The sequence below is a fragment of the Strix uralensis genome, chromosome Z (genome assembly GCF_047716275.1).
Source record: "Strix uralensis isolate ZFMK-TIS-50842 chromosome Z, bStrUra1, whole genome shotgun sequence".
Taxonomy (NCBI): Eukaryota; Metazoa; Chordata; class Aves; order Strigiformes; family Strigidae; genus Strix; species Strix uralensis.
In genome coordinates, this window is record NC_134012.1 from 85524702 (window position 1) to 85536817 (window position 12116).

General features: G+C 40.6%; 1 protein-coding gene across 4 annotated transcripts in view; it reads right to left on the reverse strand.

Annotated features, from left to right (window-relative positions):
• The window catches only part of GHR (growth hormone receptor), a 131249-nt gene that overhangs the window by 67267 nt on the left and 51866 nt on the right, over positions 1-12116 (reverse strand). For 3 of the 4 annotated variants that reach the window (XM_074855958.1, XM_074855959.1, XM_074855960.1), the window contains one exon: positions 1234-1313. The exons of the other annotated variant lie outside the window; for it this stretch is intronic. In XM_074855958.1, coding sequence (XP_074712059.1) covers positions 1234-1303 — 70 coding nt within the window. In that variant the 5' untranslated portion in view covers positions 1304-1313. The remainder of the gene's footprint in view (positions 1-1233; positions 1314-12116) is intronic. 4 annotated transcript variants of the gene reach the window in all.

Genomic DNA, 12116 nt, shown 5'->3' on the forward strand with positions numbered 1-12116 from the left:
AGGAGAAGAACTGTGGAAAGCCAGAGGTACATTCACTGGATGTGAACCCTGGGTAGATTTGTGGAATCAACCACAGGATGTGCATTCAGAGCTTTTCCTCACTAAAAAGTCTTCCGCTGGCTACCCACAGCCAGCTGGCTGGTTGAGGGTACATGTTCTTTTCAAATCCCTTTTATAACCTCTACTCAAGAATTTCTAAGTGTATTTCTTACAAAATTTGTTCATATTGGCCTCAGACCCAAAGTGTACAGTCTTAAAATGCTTCCTCTGTACTTCCAAATAGTTCTACACTTAGCATAAAAATATACTAAAAAGAATTGTTAAGGAAAAAAACACCAGTTTCTATAAAAAAATTAACCCCATACAATTATTTCATAACTTCAGTACCTAAGGAACAAAAATCCATCTATTTAACACCCACACTGATCCATCCTGTTTACATATCACCCATCTAACGCTGTCTATGAAATTCACCTTCATGCTACAACAAGTCTCAATCTCATCCACTATCTTTACAGCAAGACTGACTTAAGTATTTTTCACATTTTGTACCCAGTTTACTGACATATATATAACATAAAAATACTCTTTACATAAAGCTATTATATGTCCTGGCTTGGGCTAGGATAAAGTTAATTTTTCTTCTTAGTATCTAGAATAGTGCTGTGCTTTGGATTCAGTATGGGATTTGACATGAGAACAGTGTTGATAACACACTGATGCTTTCCGTTGTTGCTAAGACATCAAGGACTTTCCAAATTCCTGTGTCCCACAGGACAGGTGCAGGTGCACAAGAAGCTGCAAGGGAGCAGAGCCAGAGCACCGGACCCAAATTGGCCAATGAAATATTCCATGTCATGTAACATCATGCTCAGTATATAAAAGAGGGTTCTCCAGGAAGCAGACGGGTTCTCTCTCACTTCCAGGATTGTGGCTTCGGGATCTTGGCTTCTCCAGGATAGCTAGCTTGGAACAGGCTGGTCAGCAAGTGATGAGCAATCGCACTGTGCATCACCCGTTTGTACTTTCTATTATTGTTATTATTTTATTTCAGTTATTAAATTGTTTTTATCTCAATCTATGAGTCTCCCTACCTTTACCCCTCCAATTCTCTCCCCCATTCCCTGGGCAGGGGCGGGTAAGCGAGTGGCTGCTGGTGTTTGGCTGCCCAGCTGGGTTTAAACCACGACAATGTACACACACAAAGGCACAGAAAGGTATCATAAAACTTACCATCACTTGCAGAAAGTGAGTCATTTGCACAAACCAGTGCCAAAGTAAACAGCAGATGCCGAAGATCCATACCTCTAATTCTGTAATAACAAAAGACAATGAGAGTTCCTTTATAAACTAATATTACTAATTAATATGACATGACATTTAAACTATTATCTAGTTTTATTGGATTTAAACCAGAAGTGTGTTTAGTTTATGGTTTATTGCTCATGAAGTCATACATCATCTTGCAGTCTAGAACAAAGAGTAAATACTATTTTTACAAGAGAACTAGCTTATGGGTTTCTAGTTCATTTAATATGGAAGGGGAAAAAAAATCAAGTATTGTCAATCTCTAGTCAATCTCTAGCCTACTTCCAGGGAATAGCCACACTGTCCCCACAGCAGCCTTTGGGGGATAGATTGCAATGACTAGCCTAGATTAAATGTGAAAGCAGAACAGTATCTCTTTCAGGGAACAAAGATATGATGATCCCCTTTCTAGCTCATGCTCCTCTGAGGGTGTATTCATCTTTGTAGGCCATGTATAACTCTTCCCAGGTCTAGGACTACATACAGTAAAGCTGAGAAGAGTGATGCAGTTTAAAAGGCAACTCCCACACCAGAAAGCCAAAAGGCTGTTAGCAGAGAAACACCAGTTTAGTATCTACGGCCACCGCCCATGGCAGGCAGCATGCCAGGAGTGGAGAGGGCAGCAGTAGCTGTGGGGTTGCAAGAATGAGAGTAACCTGGGCTCGTTCACTACCCTGCACAACCCTGAGCACCTGCCTCAGCACCCCTGCTCTGCCGCACCGCTCTTCGGGGGCTGCCAAGGAGGCTGTCTCACGCTGGAAACTTCTACTGCATCATTGCTGAGAAGGCACTTCTGATGGACCCGAGCACATCCACACAAACCTTTACAACCCAAGCATAACCTAACAAGTCTTCACAAACTCCCCAAAAAGCACACTTCTCCTTCTCCCTAATTCACCTATGCCACACACACATAGCCTACAACCCCATCACACGATCCTGTTTGAGGGACACTACTTTGCTCCTGACATTATCACCAGCATCTGATAACAACAGGGAGGGGCAGAAGCTGGGACACACTGGACTTGTGGGCAGTACAGCCTTCCGAACAAAATTGTACCATGTCCCCAAAAGCTCATGACGTCTCCATATCTAGTAGGGGGAAAACATACATACCATGGATTACTACCTGACCATTTACAACCACACCAGCAGAGCACAGAGATTACTGGAGACCTTCAAAACCAAAGCTGCAACACGAAAATAAACACGAATGCTGAAACAACAGTCAGGCAGCAGTTTCTTGTTCTGTGTCACAAACCTGCAAAGATACACTGACACCCCAGCTCAGTGAGGCAGCAGAGAGAGAGAAATAGCTCCACTTTCACATTTGACTCTAAATTGGTATGACAAACCTTGATTCTACATGGAGTGTTCTCAATCAGACATTTTCTTTCTTCATCTAACAGGAGATTAAATCACAAGTGTCCAAACAACCACACCCACTAATGAGTAACAATCTTTAAGTAGATGTTACTGATTAACAACCAATGCTGTCAAATCTGTGTATCAAAAACTAGTCAGCCTCCTAGTAGAGTTAGCAAAGTTTGAGTTTAGGCAGGAGTACACTGAGTATGTAAAACTATGGTAACACTGAATTTAAAAGATAATTCCCTCAATTTTCTTACCCCAAGAGAACAGACTGAATCACACTACAGAAAACCCCGAAACTATTACCAGCTCCAGATTTCTCATTCATGCTGTTCAGTACAAAACTTGAAAATCAGAAGGTATTTCTCACACCCTCATTAACACAACTGCTCAATAATTTTCAAGTTCAGGCTCAGTACAGGAGAGGACCTGCCAGGCATCAGGCAGGGCTTTCCCCTGGCCAAGCAGACACAGGTCTCTCAAAAGTAACTACCCCATTCTCAAGTGGACAGGTAGGAAAGAAAGGGTATGGTGAGACTGGAAGCACATTAGTGAGGATTTAGGGTGGTGTGAGAGTGATGCAGCCTAGGAGCAGGACCAGGAGCAGTGAAGGCTGAAGCCACTGGAGTGCACAGGGCTGGGGAAAAGTTCATAAGGCAAATCACAGGCCAGCAATCCTCCTACTCTTGGAGAAGAGCTACAATGGCACAGCACTAGGTTCCACAATCAGCTACATTTTCAGCTAGCTCAGTTGTTCCCTTAGTCCATCTGTACTCTTGTTTAAAGGATTCTTATTGTCTCTTATTAATAAAGCTTCTACAGAAATGCTTTTCTGTATTTGCTAATTCCTCTCCTCTCACACAATTTCTACCCTGTCGAACAGTGCTCCCCTTCCCTTCAGCCCTTCCACTACAGCAGCCATCTCAGCTTTCTCCCATGAAGAGTGGTTTGACAGTCAGAGAACCAATCCAGGAGTCTGGAAATAAATCCCAGAGGTCAAAAATCACGTTCAGCTTCACAGAATCACAGAATCATCTAGGTTGGAAAAGACCTTGCAGATCATCCAGTCCAACCATTAACCTAACACTGACAGTTCCAACCTCAATAAGATCTTGCTGCTGCAGATGATAACAATCCCCTTCCAGTACTGCGCTCTTCCCCTTGCGCTGGCAGACTTGTTTACATACCTGCACACAGTGGACTCCATCAGGAAACTGTTCCAGTTAAAATTAATCCATAAACGTTTCTTGTAGCAAATCTGTTTGCTGACCAGATTTATCAAGACTCCACAAAGATGCACCCCAGGAGCAGAACCAGGGCAGCACAAGCATGGGAGTAAGTAGCCAGGGTGGAGGGGAGGACATAGTCACCTCTCCAGCAGCAGCTACTACTTGCTTAAGAGCAATTCTGTAATTATTGGGAAAGTCTCTGCTGAGCCACAGATCTTGACTAGAACATCTAGCTCTCTGAAAGAGGGCACAGGATTAATTTGCATTCCTAAAGCTCAAAGGTGATCAAAATTGCTGCTTAATCCCTTGCCTTTTCGGTAGTAAAATGCAGTATAGAAAGAAATCATGCTTCTTCTGTGGATTCTCACAAATGTCACTATCTTACCAAGGTAAAGCAAGAGCATCTCTGCTCTGTCTAAACCCACATGGGATCCTCCATTGCATTATCTGTCCAGACAAGTTGCACGTGGGAGAAAAATCAACTGGTGTACTCTGAACATGACCAATACGGACAGGATTGAGCTCAAAAATGGTAACTGCTCTCATCTGAAAATATGAATGGACCATGCTGCAGCCTTTGTACAGCAGCCTCTGGAAAGGGCAAGCTATGCTATGCTCCTTGGAGCTCAAACCCAGAGCTAGCTCTTAATGCAGAGCCCTTGGTACAGGGCTCATACTCAAGGTCTCTCGAAGGCAAAAGGAGCTCTGCAAGGGGTGTGAAGAACCAGGGACTACATGACCTCTCTATGTCCAGCACATACACCAAAAGCTCCGCTAGGCTCCAGATACAACTACCACTTCTAGACGTATCGAAGGCTAACAGAGAGTTACACTGCCACGGCTCTCTGTCTCATGGGAAGAATCTGGTGCAAAGCAGGAGCTGCCCCATCACGATACTGCTTTCGGTGGTACAGAATAAAATTTCTGAGAGAAGAGTCCTCTGAAGTGCCACCTGCCCCACCATCAGGCAACTACTGCCTTGCAGAAAGTTCCCACAAATCTGTCTTGTAACCACCCACTGCTGTTCCTCTAAGACACTCTTGCAAGCTCGCTGCCAACAAGAACAGTATTGCTCAGAGGCTGCAGTGTTAACCTAGCAAGAGACAGCTTCTCTGTTGGCTTTAGGGCAAAACTGACCTTTTTCAATCTAGTATTTTCTACCTCCCAACACCTACCTCTGTATGCGTATGAAAGACAAACGCCACTAATAAAGTCCCTGTTATTTAACAGAAAAAAAACCCCAGTTTCTGTAATATATACTATTCTAAGGAATAATAGTCTATATCTTACCCAACTCCAGCAGTTTGTAACAATGAAGAGAGCTAAAATCAGAAAAAAAAAAAAAATTTACAGCAGCTGACTGTCCTCAATCCAGCTGAAACTTGACCACAGGAACATTTGGCTAGAGGTCGGCTCAGGCTAATTGCTTCAGTACAGAAAGGGAGCCAGGAGTTATAAAAAGGATAAAAAAAATTCTTGGCCCTTTTCTATAGCAATGCTGGAGTAAGGTCAATCACAAGGGAGTTTAAACACGACATCTCTCCAGTGGGACATGAACATAGTCAGCATAAACAGACGAAACCAGGCTAAGAAAACCCATGAGAAAAGAAATAGTTTAGTCACAGCATACTGAATGGTTCGCATCTGCTTTGGTCAGGTAACAATGTTAACACCCAGAGTAAACCATAGTGAGTTCTGCTTATAAAAGAAACTGGTTTTGAAGTGAGATCTTTATGTTTAGATAGCTCCTGAACCTGAAACAACCTGAAGGAAGGAGAGGGACATTACACTTCAGTGAACTGGGCCTATGAAGGGACTTCTCCTTTTACCATCTCCATTAACTCACTGTACTCCAAATGCGAGAGAGTTTTTTCCCCTATAACCTCCTGCAGTTTAGCACTGCTTGCCAAAGCAGGACAAGTGCAGCCAGTCCAGAACTAAAGGTGGCCTCTCTGCTGCAAACCAAACCACGAAATTACTGAGTGAAGGATTAAACTGAGGAGCTTTTCTGTACATTGCTACATTTCATTATTCCATCAGATCACAAACAGGCAAGGACACAAGAGCATGCAATGCAGATGAATACACACCAATACATCCGCTGTCAAGTAAGAACAAGTGCTGAGAAGGGAACGTAACTCCAGGCTCTCCAGATCTGTCCTGAACCTTGTTTACGCAACTACCAAATACATATGTACATACCCTTGCAGATTTTTTATGGGTGAAAGACCTTGATTTTTCACAGCGCAGATATGCCATACAAGTTATCTCAGGGCAAGATTAGTGACACCAGGAGGAAATCTTCTTTCTGTGTTTGCATAAAAACATTCATACCAGTTTGGCTGATCATGCATAGCTGAAATCACTTTGCCTGCTTACCCTCATTCCCCTGAATGCCAATAGGACAGAGTCATTCTGCAGATGAAATGAGTTACAGCCCTTCCAATCAACACAATCTAAAACTGCCATGGACCTAAAGACTTCTTCCCTTGCTCTCCGATATTACAGCTTGATTGAGTCATCGGCAGCACTTGGATGAATGCCTGTTTTTACAGAACCCTTGTCAGGGGTCTGTACTCAGCCATGTTAAGAAACAGAAATAACAAATTGTCACAGTTGATATGAATAACACACCACTCACCTAGTGTGTACGGTTATCTGGGATATGAAAAGAACAAGAAGTAATACTGTAGGAGCAGAAATTATGTACTGCAAATTAAAAAAAAAAAAATCTCATAAAGGGCACATTTCGGAAAAAAAACCAAAAAAATTTAACAACAAGAGACAGCACCACGGAAAAGAATAAAGGTCTCTGGCATAAAGCTGCCTTTATTATGCACGGTTTGACGCAAATTTGAGGATTATTAAAAGGTACATCATTATGGCAAAACTATGGAACAGAGGCAATTTTATATTATTAATTAGAGCGTGATGCAAACTAAACAATTTGTAATAGTTTTAAGGATTAAAATTGAAAATGGAATCTATTCAAATAATTGCTCCCTTTGGATTTAGAAAAATTGATTTTTTTTCTCCTGAACAAACTTTTAATTTTGGAATAGAGACTACGTGAAAGTTTAGTTTTAACACCAAATTTATTTGTATCTCCATTGTAGTAGACATTTTCAGTCCACGGATTTCTTTTTCCCATGGATAGATGTGTCAGCTAATTACTCTGATTTAAAGTGCATTTAAACTGGTAACAGGCCAAATGGTTATCAGTTCTTGGATGCAGTTAAAGAGCCCTTCAGTGAATCCAGAGTTTGGGCTTGTACTGAAATCTGTTCTCGGTTAATCCAGCTACAAAGTCATACTCCAAGAACTGGGCTACAAAGTCCAAACTAGCTCTGGCATATCAATTCTTTATTTACAATAAAATCTGTTATTCTTTGACATCAGCAACCTAATGGACTAGGTACACAGAGGGAGGATCTTATCTGTAAAACTAGTAGATTATCCCTTTCAGAGGTCAATTGATAAAAGAGAATTGAAGTTATCCTCTTAACTTTTGCTGTTTACTGCATAGACAGAAGAGTTTGAACTTGGAAAAGACTTAATTGTTTGCCTTTCAGCCCCCAAAGCACAGCAAAGCAGCAAAATAGATGCATCTCAGCTGAAACTGCAACATGTAGCTGCTATCATGCAGATTTTTTTGCTGAGCTAGTACTCAGCTTTACACATACTTGTATCATTAAGGAAGAGGATCCAGGCCTGTTTATGAGTGGTAATTTTTTCAGGCTATCAACACTTTTCTCAACGACACTGGTAATTTTTCCCAGGCTTTTTCTCTTCTTTTTTTTTTTTTTAATTGTTATTAATACTTAGATAACAGTCATCCAAAAGACAAAATTCAGTGCTTTGCTTTGTTATTTGTACAATCAATTGCAAAGAAAAGTGAGAGAATATCTCTATATAAGCAAAAGGTATATTCCACTTTGTTTGAAGCACAATGCATCAATTTAATGTCAAATACCATGACAAGAAAGAAAAAATAAATGTCTAAGTCTGTATCTAGAACCAATCCCCTAGTAATCTGTACTAAAAAAATGTGGTTTTAATCAAAGAAAAACATTTCACTGGGATAATTATTCACACTTTACATAAAGAGATTAAATGGTATTTCCAGTGCTGTAAAACATTTCTGTGCCAGTGTAAAAAAAAACCAAAAAACAAAAAACCAACCAAACATCTTCAGTGTCTTGCTAGCATTAAAGTTTAAATCCCATCAGGAGTCAGCAGTGTGGCCCCAATCCAGCAAAGCAGTTAAAGACATCTGATTTTAAGCAGACAAGGTAATATATTTAATATGAGAACATGGCTAAGTAATACTCCTAGCACAGCCAGATTGTTTAGCACCTCGTGGAAATTATGAAGAAATGATAAAACACAGGGATTGTGGTGGAAAACAACCCATATGACATTACTAGGAGTTTAGGCTGGAACTCTGTTTCAGCTGAGGTCAGCAGGAGCTTCACCATTTTGAAATAAGGTTTGGTTATAGACAAGCATTTTTGAACAAAGCATCCTCAATTTCTTCTAATCACCTTGAACCCAAACATGCCTTTCAGACCTCAAAGAACAATTTCAGGAAATCAGAGGGAGCAGGGTTTTAATTTTAAACAGTTTTTGCACATAAAAAAACATTTCTTCCAGGAAAAACATCTCCAAGAAGCTGTAAAATTTAAGTTCAAGACACTGGTATTTATCCTAGACTAATGGAACTACTTAACAGTCCATTATCATGGGGCAAATTAATTACATGGTTCAATCACACGCTAAATTATTCATGTGGTCCTAATCAGATTAAAGAGTACATAACAAAGCCTGTATGGCATTTAGGAAGTCATTAACTTAAACAGCGGATTAAGTGAAAGCTAGTAAATGATGGACAAAGGATTTGAGCAGCATTTCTGGATGGCCACTCATGACTCCAAGTACTCACATACTTACTGTCACTTAGTCAACATACAAAGACTAGCCAGCTTGACAGAAGGCATAACAGTAAACAGTGCATTTTAAATTGGTACAATTTTGTATGTTCTGTTCATATCGGTTTAAGACATGATTTATATTGATTTAATTTGCATCTGTAATTTACAGATTGAAGCTGACTTTAAATCTTGTTTAAACGGATGTAGAGTTAGTGTACGAACACATTTATTCAACACGTCTTTAAAAACAATTACAAGTAAAATTATCTTTTTAACAAGTTCTCTGTTAATGAGAAACGATATGATTGCAACTGCTTTCCATTTGTCTTCTGTAAGAGCATACCAGCATTGTTCCCTGGCCCTATTCTCCTCTGATTTGGTGCTTTAAATCCATACAAATCTGAATATATCTACTGTGGGCACCTACCATAAGGTAGTGTACTACATTCAACAACTGCATAAACCACTTTGTATAGCCATATACAAAGATTTTGAACTAGATCCCTATTTGTGTAAATCAGCACAAAGCTGAGAGATACACTGAATGAGATCAGCAAGGAGAGAAGATTATTCCGTATTTTTAAATGCAGAGTTGGCAAAACAAGTTTTCATGAGGTAATGACTTGTGAAGAAAAGTTGATCTCTGTTCAAACCTTTCATAAAATCTTAAAAAGACAGTTAACTTCTCGCTCCACTTGCACTGGTAAAATCTGGAAATTAAAGTACCTAACTTTTAAGTTTAAAGTATGTTTTGATGAAGCATCTCACATGCAAAAGTAGACATATCTCCACACTTACCAAAGTGGCTTAAGAACACATCATCATTTTTATATACCATCTAAACAGGATCTGTAGAACCTTTATACTGAACCTATGACTTCTGATACACATTTTAATGACACAGCTGTTGATGAGACCTTTTAAGCCACGAGCCATAGAAAGGATGCTGTTAAACTATTGTTTTAATCAGAGATTTTTCCAAGGTGAGTGTGTCCAGTATTTCCAAATAGAGGGAGACAAACCAGCTCATTTTTCTAACTGAACTATTCAAAGTCAGTGTAATTTATGTAGTGGGTACATTACTTTATTTGTTAAGGACCTCAAGCAACTTTTCTTCCAGATCACATTTTTAATCATTCCATGGCATTATTTTAGCCATTTCAATTATCACAGTTCCCGCAACAATCCCTCACAAGGAACAGAGATGGGGTTTGGTTTGTGTGCATGCACTTGCACACACTGAACACACATGCACATATGGGTGTTTTGCTGAAATGTGAAGGTGTAACTCTACTGATATTCAGCTGATTATTTGTATCCCCGTGAGATAGGGAGGTTCCATCCCATAAGGCAGGTGAGAGCAGGGTAGGAGACAGTCTGATGAGGAGGAAGTATGGGAAGCCTTGAGGAAAGCCCCCATCGGAGAAGTCAGAAGATATGTGACACAGGATCCAGGACAGGCCTGGCGATCAGGTTGGAGATGAGAGAGTCATTATTAAGGAAGTGGAGACAAGTGGATTGCATTACGGGTGATCAAGCCAGTCTGACTTTTAAGGGGAATAAACTAAATATCCATGCCTGGTAATTTCTAGAGTTGGTGACCTATTGAACAGTAACTACTTTAGTGAAGATGAAAATTGCCCTGTTAATCTTCCAAATGGGCACCTGCAGCTAGCATAGCATTACAAGGCTATCTTCAGGAATAAGCAAGGTAAATGGAGATGCCAGGCTCACATTAGAAATTCACACTGGAAACTGAATGAGCTTAGTCCCAATGCCCAACACTTCTGCTAAGGAAACCCTACCAAAACAGAAATTAAGAAGTGTCTGCAAAATAAGCAATAGAAACAGCCATATTAATTTTAAAGGTAATTTGCCAAATCTATTTCTAAAGAGGTCTTTTAATGCTGTCAGACAATGTTTTCCCTCATCAAATCCTGAAGCAGTCTGTAGTGGGGGTCAGTGGCATTATCCATGTTACAGATAGGGAAATGGAGACACCAGGAAGAGGGGCAGCTTGCCTGCATTTACACCACAGCCCAGCAGCAGAATAAGGCATGGACTACAACCCTCTCCAATGTCTTACCTACCAGAGCATTACAGAGTCTTGTGGATTTATTGCCAGCCACCTTAGCACCACAAAATAAAGCTGTAGTGGATTAAAAAAACCTACCAAACCATCAAACTAACAGTTTGCATTAAGAGAGCAAGAACTGCAATTAAGAGAAAGACCAGCTCACCTAAAACACTCAAGCAACTAGCAAAACCTTCTTAATAAGTGTATAGCTTTATTTGATAAGTAATAGAAGTGAACCATGCTCTTTAGCTATGGTAACCCCAGTATAGTGGATGTAAACCTCTCTCTCTACGTTTACCACTCCTAAAACGTCAGAGACTAAAACAATCACAGTTCTGCATTGCAACCTTTGCTTTTAGACCGATTAAAATACATGAGCTCTGAACTGATCAGCTCAAAACAGGATACTCTGCAATGGGTGCTATGAACAGCACAGCTGCTCAGTGCAAGGCTGGCTGGCTGATGGAGAGCATGTCTGTCTCCACTGATGCTAGGACCCCCCTCCTCGGCAGGAACTCCATCATGTTACCAGCTATCTGATTAAGAAAGTGAAACTCTGGAGCAGCTTCAACTGTTTTCATTAAAATAGACTAGTGCATTCACATTTCTCCATTGCTGTTATTGTTATTTTATACAGGACCATGAGGAAATAGATGTTTACAGACAAAATGCACAAGATACCTGCCCTGAGGAGCAGCTGAGAGCCAGAACCTTCATCCACCACTACAACAAATATTGCTCAGACTTAAACCCATTTCGTTAGGGCTATTCACAAAAATAAATGCCATACCAAGCTAGATCTCAGGACTTAACATTAGACACACAGTACAATAAAAAAGAGCAGACTAAAGGCGAGGACACTTCAGTGTAGCCACAGAAAGCTTTGTAAAACCCTAGGGGCTTTCCTGGTCTAGCACGATACCCAACTCCTTTGAAGCCTGACCAGCAGTCTTGGCTCAGTACCCATTTTTATACTGAAATAGGGAGCAAGGCTGCTTGCACAGGAGCCTGTCAGCAAAAGTCTTAGCATATGGCTCTCTGCCTTTAATCAGTGCATCAGTAATCATCCCACTCAACACTGGGCTCTGTGGACTAAACTACAGTCTTTTTAGTCTCACCCGTGTGACCATATGTGGGAACTGTCAGCATAGAAGGGAAAGAGTATGACTGTTCCTTTTTGTTGTTCTTAGACTGAATAAC